The 21327-nt window shown below is 39.0% G+C and overlaps 1 protein-coding gene across 5 annotated transcripts in view; it reads right to left on the bottom strand.

Moving 5' to 3' along the window:
* The window catches only part of LOC150038995 (inactive ribosomal protein S6 kinase delta-1-like), a 152286-nt gene that overhangs the window by 104041 nt on the left and 26918 nt on the right, over nucleotides 1-21327 (bottom strand). For all 5 annotated transcript variants that reach the window (XR_016534575.1, XR_016534574.1, XM_090328150.1 and 2 more), the window contains exons 4-5: nucleotides 12617-12732; nucleotides 7142-7235 (exon numbers count right to left, since the gene is read on the bottom strand). Coding sequence is in view for 3 of the 5 variants with exons in the window: in XM_090328150.1 (XP_090184276.1) it covers nucleotides 7142-7235; nucleotides 12617-12732 (210 nt within the window). In the remaining 2 variants the exon portion in view is untranslated. The remainder of the gene's footprint in view (nucleotides 1-7141; nucleotides 7236-12616; nucleotides 12733-21327) is intronic.

Genomic DNA, 21327 nt, shown 5'->3' with positions numbered 1-21327 from the left:
TCTCTGAAAAAAAAAGAAAGAATGAGCTCAGAAAACAAACATATTAATATTTACAGCCTAATACTGTTTTATCTCATAAACAATAAAGCTCTATTACTTGGCTTTCCTTTCTACCCAATAAAAATTTTCATTTGTGTTTTCATTTCTTTACTCTGGTTTCTTTAGACAGGATCTTTTGACATGGGGCCTTGCTATATAATTCAAGCTGGCCTTCAACCTTTGATTTTCCTGCCTCAGCCTTCTAAGTGCTAGGATTATAGGAATGCACCACTATGTTTAGTGTCCAGTGATCTTATTCTGCTACTTCCATAACCTTGTCTGGGCTCCAGGGTTTCAATTCTATTATATTATCAGCATACAAGGAACTTACACAATGCTAGCTTTCTATTCTAAGTATATCTCTTCCAAAAACTGAATCTCATTACAAAATGCATGGCTTAACCTCTACAAAACTCCTGTTTCTTAGTGGAAAATAAGAATTTATATTATTTTGAATGTTCCTTCTACTTTTAAACCTTGATTACTACATCATGAATATTGTTATTTATCCTACCTAGCTCCTAAACATCTAATATCCAATATTACACTCAGACCACTAGAGTTTTTAAGAGTCAATATTTATCATCTGCCTGGTGTGCATCATGCACACACTGACACATACTCATTTGCACTTATCTTGAGGAAAATGACCTATTTATTATAGAAGAAAATTCATTTGATAAGAAGTATGTATACCACATACAGAAAAAGCGGGAAGTAGTGCTTGTGACTCAAGTGGTAGAGTGCTAGCCTTGAGAAAGCCGAAGGACAGTGCCTATGCCCTGAGTTCAAACCCCAGGGCTGTCAAAAAAAAATCATCACATAAATAAGTACCTAAAATAAATAAATACCTAAGAGAAAAAATAATTTCTTCAAGCTGAGTATGCAATATTCTAACACGAGAATTTAGACTAATCCGTAAGATTTACAAAGCCTATAGTGTCACCTTGTGGTCATTTGCAGAATAAAAGATCTGGTTCAAATGTAAATTGTTCCGATTTTCCACATTCTGTCTGGTTAACTTGCACTGAATAAACTTACGTAGTAGAAAAGAATCAACCCAGCCAGGCACAATGGCTCACACCTATAATCCTAGCTATTCAAGAGGCTCAGATCTGAGAATCACAGTTCAAAGCCAGCCCAGGCACTAAAGAATGTAAGACTCTTATCTCCAGATAATCATTAGAAAACTGGAAGTGGGGCTGTGGCTCAAGGAGTAGGGCAGTAGCCTTGAGCTGAAGAGCTCAGGGACAGCACCCAGGCCCAGAGTTTAGGCCCCACAACCCACCAAAGAAAGAAATGAAAAGAATTAGCCCAGAAAACACAAGACTTTTAAAGTTAGCCAGTCAGAAAACAACACACTTTTAAAGTTGGCCTTTCTAAATCAGCCTTTAAAAAAACAGACTCAGAAGCCAGGTACTGGTGGCTCATGCCTATGATTCTAGCTACTTAGGAGGCTGAGATCGGAACTCATCCTGGGCAGTAAAATCCATGAGACTCTTATTTCCAATTAACCAGAAATGGAACTGTGGTTCAAGTAGTAGAGCATTGGCCTCGTACACAAAATCTCAGGGACAGCACCCAGGCCAGAATTCAAACCCCAGGACTAGCCAAAAGAAAAAAAAAAAAAAGATTTAGATTATTAAGTAACTTAAATAATAACTTAAATAATAAAGAGAATGGTTTTAGTTTATTTTGGTTAGATGATTTTTATCAGTTAAGTAACTACACATTTTTCCAGTCCAATGTTTGAAACACAAATCAATACTATTCAATTTAGCAGTCTGCAATCTTCATGCTTCTTTATAAATAGGAAATAATTATCACCTTACCACCAAATAACATAAATCTTCAGCACAATGTAATCTTAATGAATCCCTTACTGAATTCAGTAATATTTGCTTCAAAATATACACTTTCAACCAGGCACCAGCTGGAGACTGAGATCTATAGATCACAGCTCAAAGCCAGCCTGGGAAGAATGTTCTTGATACTCTTTCTTCCAATAAACTACTCAGAAAAAGCCAGAAATGGTGCTGTGGTGCAAGTGGTAGAGCACTAGTTTTGAGCAAAAAAAAAAAAAAAGGTTGGGGTTAGCTCCCAGGCCTTGACTTCAAGACCCAGGACTGGCAAACAACAAACAAACAAAAAAGACAGACAGACAGATAGATAGACAGATAGATAGATAGATAGATAGATAGACAGACAGACACACACACACACACACACACACACACACACTTCATTTACTCTAAAATGCTAACTAAAGACTCCATAGATCCTTCATAGTCTCTAGAACTGTTACAATGAGCACATGGAGAAGTCTTCATTCATAATTAACAACTCCCCAAAGAAGCAGATTTTTGCTATTCCAAGACATATTTAAGAATATTCGCTCTTAAAATCTGCTACATATTTAAAAAAAAATAAGGAGGCTAATCTCCCAATTTGTACTTGTGGTTACGACCATCTAATTATTTTCTCTGGCTGCATGAACCTGGAAAATATCCCTCTCTAAACTGCAAAGGAAGTCAAGTAATGTATTAGGAAGAGGAAATGACACAGGTTGCCAGATGAGCCAGACGAACATCAAAGGCCAGCAGAGCAGTAAAGCAACCTGCATCCTTCAAACAGGCCAACAGCTGAAGGAAACATGTCAGAAACGTAGGTCTCATGAACCACTCTAGGCAGGTTTCCAGTGTCACAGCAACCTCATGAGTAAGTTTCATTCAAACAAAAATATACAAGTTTAAAATGAAAGTAAGAGGGAGACAATCAATTAGCTTGCCTTTCATCTTTGGAAAAATTCAGTTTAATTGCTATCAACAAAGGAGATAAAGAATAACCAGTATTTCATTTTAAGAAATGGAAAAACATGTCAATGTTTTATCTAAAATCCTGATAAATAATTTCACATCTTTTCAATTCCATAATAAATCAAAGTTCCCAGGGGAGGAAAAAGGATGGAAAGGGCAAGATCAACATTCACTGTATTCACAAATTGACAACTTGAATTGAAACTCTTTGTACAATAAAAGATTGTGTATATGTGTATGTGCATAACCAAAAATAAATAAATGAAAATGAACTTTAGGAAATGGAAATAAGAGAGGTTTTTTTCCTGTTTCTTTCCTGGTTTGTTTGCTTTTCTGTCTTTGCGGAGTAAGAGGAGCACAAAAATGGGGGGACAGGGGGTAAACAAATCTAACAGTAGTACCCAGTAGAAACTATTTGGAAAATAAACTATATACAACTTGTGGGTGAGGAAAGAAGGGGAAAACTGTTAGAGAAAGATGGAAAGGGTAACACTGTCCCAAAAGAAATGCATTCATTGCTTGACATACAAAACTGTAATCTATCGTTACATCACCTTTATAATAACTATTTTAAAAATACATAAGAATGAATGAAAGTTTTCCATTTAACACCAAGATACTGATTTTATTAACTCAAAAAGCAGTTTCTCTACTGCAATATAAAATAAGCATACGTCTAAAACAAAAACACAAATCCCAGATTTTCATGTTTCCTTTAGAACTTTCATTCAAAACAAACTAGGACTTGTATGTTGCATTTCACTTAACCCTACCACTATACAATGAGAAGTACTAAACTTGTCACATGCTACAATTTAGTTGTGATTTTGGTTCCCAGTGCACTGGTGTAAAGGGGGTGGAATCAGTAAGGACCGAGACTTCCTGGATAATTAGAGCACTGGAGACATTACCTTTGTATATGATTCTTGTGGAACGTGACTGGTTCCCGAGAGTGGGTAGCTATAAAAAGAATGACCTCTCCCCCCCATGTCTGGCTTTTTCTCTTATCATCTGATCTCTTCTGCACATAGCTATCCCCACCTCCCTTTTCCTACACCATGCTGTGATGGAGTATATATGAGAGGGAGGGCCAAAGAGATGGGTCACTCAAGCTGGATGTTGGTGGCTCATGCCTATAATTCCAGCTACGCAGAAAGCTGAGATCTGAGGATCTTGGTCCAGACAGTCCAAGTAAACAAATCCACAAGACTCTTACTCCAATTAAAAATCCGATCTGGCGTGTGGCTTAAGTGATAACGCATCAGCTGAAAGCAAAAAAGGCAAGTGAGAGCACAAGGCTCTGGGTTCAAGCCCGGATACTAGTGCAAAAAAAAAAAAAAAAGGTTCACTCAATTTTAGACTTTCAGCATCCCCAAACTGTGAGTTAAATAACAGTCTTAATACATGCTATCATTCTAACTGCAACTGAATGAACTTGAAACAGCAGACAATATATTAAGTTTTTACCCTTCTGGCTTGTTCTAAGTGCAAACTAACTCACAAGTAAGAAAAACAGATCTACTTTTGAAGCACCATTTAAAATTCTGCACTCAGAGAAAGAGTTAAGGAGCAAACTATTTTATATTTTGGCTTTAAATCCAAACCACATTAGCCACCACAATCTCTCTTAAACCCTCCATTTCACCACATACCTATGAATTCTGGCTGACTTCCAGCTTTCCTGATCTTTTGCTACTAACAGTTCTCTCCCTTGGTTGCCTGTAGGTTTCCCAGGGCTTTTGGTTATGAAGAAAATCTTCCAAATTCCCACTATGGCAGAAAAATCTCATAATTATTTAAAAATCATTTCTCATACTCATTACCTGACTTATGAAATGGTAACCCCTGTGTACAACACCTTAATAATATAACAATAAAATTATATTTTAAAAAATTCATTTCCCCATGTAAATAACAGTGAATTTGCAAACTCTCTTGACAGTCACTTTTCAGTATGAGTCAATAAGATTTCTTTCATCAGGATTACTAAGCCTGGCTTAGTCTAAAGAGAGGGTAAAAATAGCATTAACAGTATTCATGGCTTCTTGGTATCCATACTTCATGGTGCAGAGTGCACAGGTGAAAAACTAAACTTCACTGACAGAATAAAATGCCAATATTATATAAGGCCTTGTCAGATTACCCTTGATTCCTCTCATAAACTTGAAGGCTAGCAATGTGAGTTTGCAGAAGAACACTTATTCAGCATAAACTAGCCACTGAGTTCTATTCCCATTAGAAAAAAAAATGTTGTTAATGGCAAAAGTTTCATTCCTAAAATATAACACCTTCCAAGGAAAACGTGTCTTTTTTTGGGGGGTGGAGGTATGGTTCAAGCAGAAGAGTGCCTATCTAGCAAAAATAAGGTCCTAAGTTCTTGCTGAACCTTCTCCTTTCTATCTCCTTTCCTACTTTTTTTTGTTAATTCAATGCCATGAAATCAGTACATTTTACAAGTAGAAAACATATTCCTTCCCCAGAAGCCAAGAAACTGAGGCATCCAACAGATCAGAAAAAGAGGATACTTTCCCAAGAAACCAGTTCTGGAATTAAGAGCACTATGGCATCACAAGCAATATGTGACGCCAAATCACATATTAAATCTAAACGAATTCTCACAGTACATCAGGTCACAGAGAATAGATACTTTTTCCAAAAAACATATAGATTATAAATTACAGTTACTGTCAGTAATGTTCTGATATGACTCTGGAGGAATCAGGAGGGAGTCAAAGGTATTGAGGGCTTGAAATATTGACCCCTAGGCATATAGCCTCCTTGCATTCCACACCAGGTTTCAATGAATGGATCTGCTTTTAAGTCAATGTAAAGCACAAGGAAAAGGAGCAAAAGCTAACCAACCACTTCTCAAAGTGGTAACACCAACAGAAAAAGGGAGTGCAAGTTCGTCTACCAAAACAACAGATACCAACTTGCTGCTCCTACCAAGTCAAGAAAGGAAAGAACCAATATGGTTGTTGATGTATGACATCTGAAGTACACCATCACAAACACAGCACTATAGCCACTTTTCATGTAATGATCATAAAGCAATGTCTTCTGCAATAACCTTTAAGTATGCTTACTCTATTAATTTACCTCTAATAAGCCATACTAGCCAACTTTAATAAATCTATTTTGTTTCTAAATAATCACTTTTTCTGTCCTCCTCCAATCACTCTTTTATTTTTAGTTCCATAATCTTCCCAGAAAGAAAACCATTATAGAAAAAATATAGTTATGGAAATACATGTATTAAAAATCATATTATAAATTCAAAACTCACTTGCAAAGGGAACAAAAGAGAATGAGCGTTCTTGAATTAGTAAGATTAAAAGCAAATTACTTTGGTTTAGACTCATGTAATTAGAAATCATATCAAACACACTAAAATTGCCTTAGGCTTGTTCTTTCGAGGTAAATGACTCTGTTTTTAAAGCCAATCGGGAATATCTGAACGTCAAATGCTGGGCCGGGAGTTGGGCCTACTGGTAGAGTGCTTGCCTGGCATGCAAAAAGACCTAGATTTGATTCATTGGTACAACATACATAGAAAAGCCAAAAGTGGTGCTGTGGCTCAATTGGTAGAGCACTAGCTTTGAGGAAAGCCCAAGGACAGTGTTCAGGCCCTGAGTTCAGTCCCCAGGACTGGCAAAAACAAAAATAAAATAAAAATAAAATGCTGATAACTCAGTATACAATAAGTTGTACTGCCTAATATATAAAAATGTCTTAACTTGGTGTTGGAGGCATGATTCAGTTGGTAGAGTGCTAGCCAATGAGCAAAAGCATCAGGTACCAAGTTCAAGTCCTGGTCTAGGACCAAAAACAAAAAAGTTTTACTAAGCTCAAAACTTCCATCAAATCTAGAATGCCATTAATGGTAAGCTAAATCATTACTGTATATACGACTAGGAAAGAAAAAAGCTGCCAATTAAATGTGAGATACCAGAGCCGGGAGTTTGGCCTAGTGGTAGAGTGGTTGCCTAGCATGCACGAAGACCCGGGTTCAATTCCTCAGTACCACATACATAGAAAAAAGGCAGAAGTGGTGCTGAGGCTCAAGTGGTAGAGTTCTAGCCTTGAGAAAGTCCAACGACAGTGCTCCAGCCCTGAGCTCAAGCCCAGGACTGGCAAATTAATTCATTCATTCATTTGAAATATCTACCCAAATGAGTGCACCTCATGTCAGTGAAAGAAAAAGAAGTATCTCAGAATAAGTAAAACACACTATAATTTGCAACCTGTAAAATCTTTGACAAGAAGAAGAAATTTAAGTCTCTTACCTTCTGTACTACACTCAGCAAAGATATCAACAATGGAATCTGAGTAAGCTTCAGCTGGACCAATTAATTCAGAACCATCATTAATTATGCCACCCTAAAATGATGAAAACAGTTGTGTTTCCTTGTTATAAAAGGCATAAAATATCAGCAGTAAACATTACTTACCTTAAGCAGGGATGTATACAGACTATAGAAACTAATCTATCAGAACCTAGGGCGGGTGTCTTACGCCTGTAATCCTAGCTACTCAGGAGGCTGAGATCTGAGGATCAAGGTTCAAAGTCAGCCCAGGGACAAAAGGACCTGAGACTTATCTCCAATTAACCTCCAGAAAAAGGGAAATGGGGTTTGGCTCCAGGGTAAGGCAGGAGCCTTAAGCTGAAGAGCTCAGGGACAGTGCCCAGGCTGAGTTCAAGCCCCATGACCCACAAAAAGAGAAGGAAAAAGAAGAAGGAAGGAAAGGAAGGAAGGAAGGAAGGAAGGAAGGAAGGAAGGAAGGAAGGAAGGAAGGAAAAGAAAGAAAGGGAGGGAGAGAAAAAAAAGAAAGAAAACGAAAGAAAAAAACTAACCTATCAAAGTAGAATACTACTCTTTTAAAAGAATCAGTAAGTAAATCAACATAGGTTCATCAACTATTACAAGCATACCACACCAGCGCAAGAGGATATGAGGCAGCAGAAGCAGCATATGAGAATACAATACTTTTTGCTTAATTATTCTTTTAACCTAAGCTGCTCTAAAAGTAACTATTATTTAAAATGTTTACAATAATATATGACTTTTAATGAAAGTATAGTACTTTAAATCTATCATTCACAAAGACAAACTGGGACAGGTTCAAGCCAGTAATCTTAGAAATCTGGGTAACAGAGAGGGGAATCATGGTTCCCCAGGAAAACTTGGATAAACAAGTTCAAAAGACTTCCTCTCTACTAAGGGCTGGGTACAGTAGCACATACCTGTCATCCAAGCAACAAAGGTAAGCATAAATAGGAGAATCACACAGTTCTGGCAGGTCCAGAAAAGAAACCTTATCTTGAATATAACCAAGTGATGAGTGCCTGCTTAGCCAGTGTGAAATTCTAATTCAAACCTGAGTACCTCCAAAAATGAAGAAAAGAACCCATCAGCTAGATATCATTGAGTGTCCTCAGAAAACAGTTGTTTTGGTTAGGGAAAAATGATAAGTCCATTAGGAATTTATTGGATTTTATCAAATCATAAATGACAACATATCACCTAACACCTCAGTGAGCAAGAAGTCATTTTAGGCTTAGGACCCACTTGTACATGACAGATAAAAGAAACTTAAGATATTTTTAGTGAAGAGATGAAGTTTTAAACATATAAATCACAGAGGCAAAACATTTCTCCATGTGACCATCATTTTTATTATTTATGTAAATTTACAAACTCAGGCCTCTAAAGATACTTTCTCTTTGGCTACATGCAACTAGAGAAAGGTTACATTAGGCAAGTGGTGGTGTGATTTTGTGCGTGTGTGATATGGTTTTTTTACAACTGAAGGCTTCAATCATAGACAACAGTACTTCTAATCCTTAAGCAATTACAAATAATTCATAAAGCAACTCTTCTGATACTTAATATCCTTCTTTCTGTCTTCCACCAAAGAGTTTTATGCCCCAAACCTAACTGCCAGGATGGCAAATTCCTTTTCACTTAGCATAAAGAACTCGCTATCTCTAATCAGAGATATTCTGCCTAATAAAAGAATATATATTCCTCTCAAGTACACATGAAACATTCTCCTGGATATATCATATGCTAATCAACATAAGGAAATTAAAATCATACAAACTATGTACTTTAATCACATGAAAACAAAATTAGAAGTCGATAATAAAAGAAACAAGAAAATCCAAAAATATTTGGAAATAAATAACTTTTATTTCTCAGTAGCCCTAGATTGAGAGAGATTTCAAAACAACAAAATACACTGAACAGCATAAAAATAAGAACAAAACACACATAAAAAATACAATTCTCTGAACAGTGCTCAGAAGAAAATGTGTTTCTGTAAATGTCTGTATTAGACAATAACAGTCTCAAATCACCTATGGAATTAATAAGTGTTAAATCCAAAGAAAGAAAAATGAAAAAAATAATGAAGTTCAAAGTAAAACCTAATGAAATACAAAACAAAAATAAGCAAAAATACATGAAAACAAACTTTGGTTCTTAAAAGAAATTAAGGAAGGAGGGAAGGGAAGGAGGAAAGAGGGGAGGGAGAGGAGGAAGGGATTTAATATAGTCGGTTATTTAATTTCCCTAGTAGTAGTGGATCTTTACAAGTAACTTTCACCAAAATAATAATAATAATAATAGTAATAATTGGTAACTTATTTTTATTATCTAGTTTATTGAAGAAAGTTGATATTTTAAAAGACACTGAGAGGACATTGTAAACTTATGATTTTGAGTAAAAGAACAGAAATATTAAAAGTTTGTAATGGGGGCAGGGAGTTTGGCCTAGTGGTATAATACTTGTCTAACATGCACTAAGACCCAGATTTGATCCCTCAGTACCACATACATAGAAAAGCCAGAGATGGTGCTGTGGCTCAAGTGGTAGACTGCTAGCCTTGAGGAAAAAGTGCAAGGACAGTGTTCAGGCCCCGAGTTCAAACCCCAGAACTGGCCAAAAATAATTTGCAATACTCTCTAATGACTGACTTTTACTTAATTTTTCATTACTCTTCAAATTATGCTAAATTTATCAGAAGCTAAACATAAAAAAGGCCAACTCAAATTGATAAAGTAGTATTTAGTTCTTGGCTCTGTTCTTTGGCAGCTATTTCTTTCTATGAGAATGGTTGTGCTCTTGCAAAATAAAAAGACATTATTGTTAAGCAGAATTTTGCTTTATACAAGTTGTGAACAAGGGCCAGGAGTTTGGCCTAGTGGTAGAGTGCCTGCCTAGCATGCACAAAGACCTGGGTTCAATTCCTCAGTACCACATACAAAGAAAAAAGCCCAAAGTGGTGCTGAGGCTCAAGTGGTAGAGCTCTAGCCTTGAGAAAGTCAAGGACAGTGCTCAGGCCCTAAGCTCAAGCCCAGGACCGGCAAAAAAAAAAGAAGTTGTAAACAGTATTCACACAGTCACACAAATTCACACATGCCACCAGGCTAGGCCAGGCACCACTAGTTCCTGCCTATAATCCTACTCAGAAGGCTGAGATCTGAAGATCATGGTTCAAAGTCAACTATACATATATGTATATACATATATGTGTGTACATATGTATATATGTATATGCATGTGTATATGTGTGTACATATGCATATATGTATGTGAATGTGTATATATGGGTGTATAATATGTATATATATATGCACTTGCTAAAAAATCCACTGACTATGGGCTTCTGTATTGTTTATAGTTCTTGGTACTTCTGACTAATGTGGCTGGAAACACAGTGTATACATCTTTGTGTAAAATGGTTTTTGTTATTCTTGGGTAGATTTTGAAGAGTGAAACTGCTAGGTCTTATTATTTTATTTTTAATAGAACTGAGGATTGAACTCAGTGACTTGTGCTTGCTATGTGAGCATTCTACCACTGTGTCAAGCCCCTAGCCAACTGTTTTCCAAAGTGACTACTACTTAAGATTACCCAGCAGTACATGAATAACCCTGCCAGAACTTGGTACTGTCTGACTGTGTCATTGTAACCAATGTAGCAAGTGTGTAGTGGTCTCTCACTTTTGTGTTAACTGAAGTTTCTACTGGCTAATGATTTCCTGGGCTTGTTCCTATATCTTCTTTAGTGAAATGTCTAGTAAAATCCATGTATTTTTTGACTTATTATTTGTTTTGCTGCGTTGTAAGAATATATTCTGGCTAAAAGTCCTTTTATGAGATATGTAATTTTTATATTTTCTCTCAAAGTTATAGTGATGAACAAGTTAACGTTGAAGATTTCTGGAAATTAAAGCACTAAATTATGAGTTAAAAAATTTAGTAGCTGGCACGGTGAGTAGTAGCCTTGAGCTGAAGAGCTCAGGGACAGTACCCAGGCCCAGTTCAAGCCCCATGAACAAAAAACAAAAAAATAGTATAATAAAATTGACAAACAAAACTTATAAATCTACAGTCTGATAGTTTTATAAGATAGTATGCTAGTACAAACTGTATAAGAATATTCTAGTAGATGAAAACAATACATTAACAATCCAGAAATAGCCATTACATTTATAATTTATTTTCAGCAATAATGCTAACACAATTCAATAGCAGAAAGGATAGTCTATTAAACAAGTATCGCTGAGTCAGATATTCATGTGTCAGATGGTGAATTTAAATTACTACTTCACATCATACAAAAAAAAAATTCACAAAAAATGGACCAGAGACCTAAGACTAAAAGATTTAGAAAAAAAGTTGGAGAAATCTGCATGACTTTGGATTAGTCAAAAAGGAAAAAAAATTAATAAAATACACTTTACCAAAATGAAAACAAAAGGCTCCTTTGGGTCATATACAGCTATTTTTTTAGTCTATAAATTATTATTTTTTGCGGGGGGGGGGGGGGGGGTGTCATGGGGCTCTTCAGCTAAAAATACCATCCTGCCTCTGGGCCTGGCCATTGTCCCAGAGCAATTCAGCTCAAGGCTACCACCCACCCTACCCTTGAGCCAAGTCCCACTATCCCCTTTTCTAGAGGTTAATTAGAGATAAGAGTCTCAGGTCCTTTTGTGCCCAGGCTGGCTTTGAACCTTGATCCTCAGATCTCAGCCTCCTGAGTAGGTAGGATTACAGGCGTAAGCCATCGCACCCAGCTTACAAATTAAATTTATACAAATTTATATAGTCTGTCAAAGAAGGAGAAAAAAGTCAACTATGAAACAATCACCTAACTTTTTTCTAGCAAGCCAACAAAATGCAAGAGGTAAAATGTAGTGGCAAAATACAATATTAACTAGCAATTTGAATAGATGCTAGTACAAAATAAATTATAACTTAGAAAACCAGTGTATGGGGGTTAACTGGACATAGTCTCAAAGATCTGTCTACCCAGGCTGTCTTTAAAGTGTAATCCTCAGATTTCTGTCAACCTGAGTAACTGGGATTATAGGAATGAGCATCTGGCACCTACCTTAAGAAAACTATTATTAAAAATGATTTTAAAAAAAAAGAACAACTGTAATCCCAGCACTCAGAAGAACTGATAGTTCAAAGCCAACCTTAGCTTAAAAAGTGAGACCCTATTTCAAAGCAATAAAAAAGGTAAAGAACTTAGAATGAAAAGATTACTTGTCATGAAATTTAAAACATTCAGTGACCTACCTCTCTAAAACTGTGCAATCACTGTGCATATCTTTATACAAATTAGTATAACTACAAAAACTGCAAATGGATCTATATTCCAAAGTGAAGTGTACAACCAGAAAAAATTCAAAAAATGAATATGAAAGTATTAGTAAGACATTAAGATATGTCAGAAAGCCTACAAACCTTGAAAAAGTCTTCAAGCTGCTTACTGTTGTACAGAGCAGGAATATTGGCAGAGAACTGCAGCAGGTCTTCAGCACACTGTCTTCTCTCTTCAATAACAGTTTTATCAAATCTACCTAGAATAAAAATAAGAACCAACACTTAGCAGCAAGAACAACCCAACACAGCCACAAAGCAGCAGCAAGCCTACTACTGCCTATCTGTAGTGCTTACTATACCAGCAAACTCCTCAAGTCCTATCTAGACTCTACAGTTAGCATCAGCAAGAAAGAAAAATGATGTTTCTGATAAAACAGGAGGTGGAGGAGTCAACTGAGAAATAAATGGCAGCGTAAGAAATTTACTTCTTATGATGCTGGTACTGTAACATTAAATTGGAAATGAGAATTTTAAAGAACTCGAATGAGTTACCACAGTAATTTAATATTGTCGTTACTCACATAATTTTCTCTTTCTACTGTTTTTTAATTGAAAAGCAAATCAAGAAAGGAAATTATGACAGTATCTGTATTATCAGTGGGGTCAAATACCTCGGCTTGAAATAAAAGCTTTTATGCTAAATCTGTGTGTGGCACTATCACACACATGACAGCAAGCATGTGAGAAAAGGGCACACAGAGCCAGTGAGTTCTGCTTCACAAGCAAAAAAGTGGTTCTCATAGAATTTGTAATGGCTTCTGCAATTTGAATGTTGGTAAGACATTTTCACATACAATTGTTTAGTCCAACTCTTAGATTATCAGTTAGTATTCGTCTCACAGAAAGTATCAAACTGACTGTAATGTAGGCTAAGAAAACTGCAAAGTAAAAAGCACAGCAATATCACACACTTCACCATTTTAAGTGGTTTTTCAAAATATTACAGAAAACTAAGGCACAAGTTTTTTTTAATGGTGGAAAGTATGTGCTATATTAATGAGCTGCAGAACTGGGGGTGGGGAACAACTAACTCTAACAGGATACATGGAGTAATGGTAGAAAAGAAAATATTCTAACCAGAAACTTCACAGTACAGCAGTGCAGAACAAAAAGAGACACAAGAGAGGATAGGGCAGATAACAACCGAGCAACTGACAACAGCTAATACTAACTTGCATGTGACAAGCATGAGCTACAGTTATTGGACAGAAGATTTCAACCAGATCTGATTACCAAAACTATGTTCTTTTTCACTTATACCACCAGAACACTATATCTCAATGATTCTGAAAGCTAAGACTCCTTTGCTGCTTAAGTCTGCTTGCTAAATATGTGATAGCAGTGAAAAGATGGATGATTAACCCACAATTCTCACTACACAACCACAGCTGCTGTCTATAGGGTTCATTACAGTTACCAAGTATTACAAATGGACTATACCATTTACTGAAAGAGATGGATTGCTCACTTATTAAGATGAATAATAAACTTCAAAATTATAATATGGAAACATGTGGAGAGACATAGAAGCACACCCTTTTACCCAGTGACAACCTTATTGTTTAAGAAGCCAAGCTGACTATCTTCAAACATTAAACAGATTTCAGGGGGTCCAGGAGTTTGGCCTACTGGTGAGTGCTCACCTGGCATGCATGAAGCACCCAGGTTCGATTCCTTGGTACCACATACACAGAAAAAGCCAGAAGTCAGCCGGGCCCAGTGGCTCATGCCTACTCAGAAGGCTGAGATCTGAGGATGAAGGTTCAAAGCCAGCCCAAATACAAAAGGACCTGAGACTCTTATCTCCAATTAACCTCTAGAAAACGAGAAGTAGGGCTTGGCTCAGGGGTAGGGGGGCAGCCTTGAGCTGAAGAGCTCAGGGACAACACCCAAGCCCAGGGGTAGGGTGGTAGCCTTGAGTGAAGAGCTTAGGAATAGAACCCAGGCCAAGTTTAAGCACCATGATGACCCACAAAAAAAAAAAAAAAAAAAAAAAAAAAAAAAGCCAGAAGTGACGCTATGGCTCAAGCCTTGAGAAAGCCCAAGGATAGTGCTCAGGCCCTGAGCTCAAGCCTGGGACTGGCAAAAAAAAAAAAAAAAAAAAAACGAATTTCAAGGGATAAGAAGGGGTAAGAAAGGGAAAAGGGGAAAGAAAATGGAGGTTAAAGGGAAGGACAGGAGAATGGAAGGAGACAAAGGGCACTGGACTTTACTATTTGAGATGCTCTGCCTATGGTCTCAAAATCTCAGAGTTGTGAAACATACAGAACTTCTTGAGCAAGCATGAAGCTCAGTCTCCTGAACAAGTGTGAAGCTCAGTCTCCCAGCTAAAGGTCAATGGGAAAGTATTCAAAAATTTTCCTACGAGCATTCAAAACTTTTCCTAAATCAACAAGAGTATCAAAACCACTCCATAGGAAGTAGTGCTGTGGCTCAAGGGATAGATTGCTAGCCTTGAAATAAAGAGCTCAGGGACAGCGCCCCAGTCCAGAGTTCAAGCCACACAACTGACCAAAAAAAAACAAAAAACACACTGTATAATGTGAAGATAGAAAGCCTGAAGGATTGAGTCCCATCCTGTGTTCCCTAGGTGCATACAGACACCAACCAGGCAAGCAGCCAAAGACAGACAGCCTGACTCCAGCAGGGTGATCTGCCTAAGCCTAGCTGGAAATACCCCATTGTGGGCCCAACGTGGAAGCTCACACCTCCCTTGACCCAGTGGCTTTGCATTAACTTCTGTCCGCCTTGTTTAGACCCCATATAACCCCAGGTCCCGTCCCAGGCAGAAGGACAACCTCCAATCCTGTGGGAAGTTCAGTACACCTCGCTGTTCCTCAATAAACAGTCCTCGCCTGTTGATGATCAAATCCAGCCTATTCCTTTTCTATTCTCCTCCATTTTTCCTAACAAAGCCTACTACAGAATCATTTTTCATGATAGTAATGAGAAAGATGAAAAAATAACTAATAAGTTCATGAAAGTATTCAACTTCCTGAAGATGAATCAGATATCTGAGGAGAAGGTATACTTGCAGCCATTAAGTGGGAAAGAAGTTTGTTTACTGAGTTCCTCAGAACAGAGGTAGTCTACACTTGTCAAAAAAAGAAGAGCCAGGCACTGGTGGCTCATACCTGTAATCCTAGCTACTCAGGAGACTAAGATCTCAAGATCATGCTTCAAAGCCTGCCCAGACAGGAAAGGCCATGAGTCTTTATCTACAATTAACCTCCAGAAAACCAGAAGTAGAGCTATGGCTCAAAGTGATGGAATGCTAGCACTGAACTAAAGAGCCCCAGGACAGCATCAAGGCCCTGAGTTTAAATCCCCAAACTAACACAAAAGAAAATAAAAGCAAAAAAAGTCCCTCCAGAGTTGGAGCAAGCCAAGACTTGCAAGTGGGCCTACAGAATAATGATGTGAGAATCCCACTTGGAGCCAAGGCAATCAAAGGCCTAGGGTATGCAGTCTGCACCAGGGAGGTCATGAGGAACGTTGCTGATGTAAGGGCTAGCCATGGCTGGGAGACATGCAGATTCAGGAGGGGCCCCAGGAGACCACTTACCAACAAGGCAACCAGCTATTCAGTCTATAGCATTATGCCAAGGGAGCACAGGGAACAAAGCTGAAGATTCTGGCAAATCTGAGGGTAGGTACACACAAAAAAAGCCCAGACATACAAGAATCATTTATAAACTTGCACTCCTATACACCTGAAGTGGCTTAGTGTCCTTTCTATGGTGGTCACAAACTGGTTAGGCCTACAAACTTGCCAAGTTACTGTGAACTAGTGTGTGGTCAAAGCAACAACACAACATGAACAAGAAAAAAAAAAAACAGCTCCGAGGTACAGAGGAGATAAGATAAGCCATCATCCACCCTATCCCAATATCCCTCCAGAGCCTTCCATTTCAAAGCTTAACAATGTTGATAGGAAAAGTTAACAGAATATAGTTACAAAGCACAAATTATCAACATGATACAGAACTATTTACATGTAAATGGACAATAAATGCTACAGAAAGAAAAATCTGCTAATAGCTACTACATAAAAAGTTAAACATAACAAAAGTTAAACATAAGAAAACTGTCATTTCTGGCCAGGAGTTTGGCATAGTGGTTAAAGTGCTTGCCTAGCATGCATGAAGACCCGGGTTCGATTCCTCGGTACCACATACATAGAAAAAAGCCGGAAGTGGTGCTGAGGCTCAAGTGGTAGAGCTCTAGCCTTGAGAAAATCCAAGGACAGTGCTCAGGCCCTGAGCCCAAGCCCAGGACTGGCAAAAAAAAAAAAAGAAAACTGTCATTTCAATTTCATTAGGAAAATGATGGATTATCTGGTAAATGACCTCAGGAAAGATACTTATTCTTTTGAAAGAAAAGTAAAATGAAGCATCTTCTGATAAAATTTTCTAGAGAATAAGACTTTTTAATCTACAATAATCATTTTCCAAAACCACTTGTAATTCAAGAAAAGAAAAAACAACAAAAAAAACAACAAAGTTGGGGAAAGTGGAAAACTAAACATACAACAGAACATACAAACTTGTTTAACAAAAAGTAAATTCCCATCCAATGTGTTCTTCATGGATTTGTGTTGCCTGGGCTTCACAGCACTTGCCTAAGCCATAATGATTTAGAAGTTGTAGAATAGAAAGATTGTGGATGATATAACTGAGACCCAGACTTACACCATATCAACACATGCCTGAACATCTGTGCCCTGAACTTCAGCATTAATCCAGCCATTATCCTCATCTTGATTAGATAGAATAGTCTTGTAAGATATTTCACAGAAGAGAAAGGTTGAAGACTACTTATATCCTCTATTCTTAATTATTAGTCCTAGACCCTGAAGCTATGATCCTACACCCTTGACACTTAAAATTTGTATAGTAATACTTATGTATTTGTCCACAATGAGCTCAGGAAGTATACATTTTCATGGATGGAAAAACAGTATATGAAGACACACACACACACACACACACACACACACACACACCTCACATATACAACTAACACTCCTAAAATATGTATACCTATGATTATGGATAAACACATGTATATAAACATGTGCAGGTTAGTATTTAAGTGGATTATATATAACCATTGTATTGTATACATGCATGTACATAAATACTTGCTTCCTAACTAGCTGCTGAAAGAACTTAGAAGTAAATTGCAATGAGTATACCTACTGTCCACACATGGTCTCTACAGAAGGCAGAATCCAGCCCAAAAATGGAATCCATTGAGCAATTAGGATAGGCAATATCTTACAGAATTATTAACCATGCACAGGATTTAGTACTGAAAAGATAATAAAAGACAACTCAAAGACTGCTTGAGGTTGAGGGGGAAAACTAAACAAAGTACTTCAAAGAGGAGTGTTCTAGCCATGACTTAAAATTCAGTGAAGACACTGTGGCTGCAGTCACTAGATGAGAGCAGTTAGCTACATTGCTCCCATCACAGCTGTCCTAGTAGGAATGCCAAAGTTAGTGGGCAAAGAATCACAGTATGGAACTCTCTGCTGTGGTGCCAGCAGTGTCAGGGATGAGAGGGAGGAGTCAACAACAAAATTTGGAAGAGGATGAGGACCTGTAACACACACACACACACACACACACACACACACACACACACACACACCCCAGTGGCAGCTCAAAGCAAGAGAAACAGACATACCAAAACCTACTTCCCTCAGTATCCCTCTACTAGATGAGCTCACCAATGGAAAAGGAGGAGCCATAAGGTAATAATGACTGATGTGGAGCCAAAATGCAATAAATTATTAACTGGCAGAAGCTCTAATACCACTTCCCACAAAAACAACTACAATTCTCAAAGCAATGGCAAATCCTAAGGAAGGAGTAGAATTCAAGATGAACACTAAATATCTTGTTACTCCTAAAAATTAGAAAGTACTGAAATACAAAAGAAAGAATATGACAGAAGTTACAAAAACACAGAACTAGGTAAAAATACTGCTTAGAGATAGGGGACTTGAGCATCAAAATTGGGCACATTAATGAATTCTAAACTACGAGGAACAAAAAATGTGTGCAACGATAACCCCCTTCTTACCAGGCTCCGTCGAGGGACCCTTGCTCTCTATATCCCCAAGAGCAGAGGCGGGCGGTGAAGACGCCAGCCCATCCTGCTGCCCAGCCCTGACCCGGCGCCCTCTCCACCCCCACCCGCGTGCGCACAGGCGACCCCCGGGACACCACCAGAGCCACACCCGCATGCGCAGCCCTTCCACCTGGGGCCCACTGGGTTCAAACTTGGTGGCTGGGCCAGGATTCCGCCTGGGGGGAGAAAGGCAAGGATTGCACTACGGTGCCGTCCGCAAGGTCCTGGAAACCGGTGGCTGCCCTGGCGCACTTCTTGGGCTTTCCTGAAATGTGCACCTACTGTACAGGACCTGCCACGCACGCACCCGCCTCCCGACCTGGGGACTTTTCTCTCAGAGGCTGTGTGGCCCCGGGCCCTGCTGGCCTGAGACGGCGAAGCCACGGCCACAGGAGGACCACGCAGTGAGTCCCCTCCTGCCTCCACGCTAACTCGGGCCTGACCACCCACTACGCGCCTGGACAGCTGTCCCGAGGCAGACAGCCCCCCACCAGCCTCGACGAGGCCGGGTGTGTGAGGGGAGCCCCTCTCCTCCGTGCCTGGCCCTTCCACCGTCGCTGGCCAGAAGCTACCAGTCTACCAGGAGTTTGAGACACCTCTGGGGATGGGAGAAACCCAGAGGGCAGCGCTGGCAGTGGACATGTCCAAGCTCGAACACCCCTGCCCGGGAGAACACAACACTAACTGGAAGGTTAAGGTCACCAAGGCGCGCAGCTCACAGCACCCCGCGCCAGGAGAGATCCCAGCTCATTTCAGCCAGAACTGGAAAGGAACCCTCATTCTTACTTCGGGACTCAAACCCTCTCCCCAGGCTCAGGCAGCACTCTTTCTGGCGACATTTTCATCTGTGCAGTGACAATCCCTGTACCTGGGCAGGCCCTCCCCCACGTCCCGCCCGAAATTCACAAAGCTGAACATGTTTACAAAAGCGCCACCACCGCGCCCAGCCAGAATGAAAAGGTGTCACCACTCTAGATGGCAGGGTGGCCATCTCAGACCTGCCAGGTGCTGTCCAGATGAGGTTTGATGGCACTGGAGAGGCTGGCACAGCCACAGCGTGTGGCCAAACTCTATGCCAACTGCCTGACAAAGTTTTAACAAAGCGTAGAGCCACCAAACCCGAGCATTACCTCTGCGCCCTGTGCCACACAGCCAGGAGAGACGCTCATTAGGGTCTACCAAAAGTACTTGACTCTAGCAACCAGTAGTAATGCAATATGCTTCAGCGGAACCAAAGGCGTTGCCAAGTATTTGCCAAAAGGAGGCACTGTGTAACTACAATCTGAGACGAATGAGATCTCAAAAAATAAAATAAAATCAGTCCAAAAAAAGGTATTACCCACATACGGTGAGGATTTCCACAAGATGTAGATACTTCTCTTCCCAGTTCATGTACAGTGTGCCGGGTTCTGCTGGGTGAAGAAGACACATTCGACAGCAGTGCAGTTCTCCTTTCTGGGTATACCAAGATTGGCGTTCTTACCTTGCTTGCAGTAGAAATGCAGTGTGACAGGCATTTCCTTGTTCTCATTGTCACATAATGTCTTAGCATCTCACTTCATGAAAAAAGGGAGAAAGTATTCATCCGCAGAGCCCTGTTCACTGAATCAACTAGTCAATGGCAATCCGGGTCCATTCATGTATTGCCTTGTGTTGGTTTTTGTTGTTGCTTTGTGCCTGTCCTGGGGCTTGAACTCAGGGCCTGAGCACTGTCTCTGAGCTTTTTTGCTCAAGGCTGGCATTCTACCACTTGAGCCACAGCTCCACTTCCAGCCTTTTCCGTAATTAATTGGAGATGAGTGTTACGAATTTTCCTGCTTGGGCTGGCTTCAAACTGTGATCCTCAGATCTCAGCTTCCTGAGTGACTGGGATGACAGACGTGAGCCACCGGCACGCGGCTTGCCTTTTGTTGTTTTTTAAAAAAGAAAAACCATGATGCCTTTGTGCATGGTTTGCGCCCTGAGATGAGTCCCCTGTCATGTTTGATGCCATACATTTTGCATATGTACTGTACATAAGTTGTGCATATTGTATTTTTATATGTGTGAACATTTATCATCAGATCTTTTGTACATAGGTACAGTATCGTAGCTGGTCGGGAAATGTTTGATATCTCAGCGATTTTGCATTTTTGTGTCTCAAATAAAAGAAACCATTTTGACAAGCAAAAAAAAAGAAAATGTGTGCAAGTCCAAATCAATAAGGTCTAGATGAACAGACACACCAATACAGATTTTATAGATAGATATCAATAGATAAATATGTAGATATATACATAGGTCCAGATATCTAAATGCACAGATAGGTACATGGATATAAAGATTATAGCTACGTAGATCCATAAAGAGAGAAGAAAGTAATAGTAAATATGGAGATGTCAAAATTGAAAACGCATCATTTCAGAAACTTCACACAAACATTCTTTCATGCAAGCACATTAGTGGAGGCCAAACATAAGGGACAATTCTGTTAGAAAAGCATAACCTTAAAAAGCTTCTCCACAAAGGTTACTTACTAGCTGGTCACAAGAAAGAAAAGAAAAATACTCAGTGTTTTATAGTCCAAAATATGTCTCCCCAAAAACATCAAGTCCTAAGCCCTTGAACCTGCAAATGTTGTATTATTTGGTAGTAAGAATCCTTGCAGGGAACCA

The sequence above is a fragment of the Megascapheus bottae genome, unplaced genomic scaffold, assembly GCF_031878675.1.
Source record: "Megascapheus bottae isolate mThoBot1 unplaced genomic scaffold, mThoBot2.hap1 H_1, whole genome shotgun sequence".
Taxonomy (NCBI): Eukaryota; Metazoa; Chordata; class Mammalia; order Rodentia; family Geomyidae; genus Megascapheus; species Megascapheus bottae.
The sequence above is the reverse complement of the archived record's forward strand: the minus strand, read 5'-3'. Positions and strand labels throughout refer to the sequence as shown.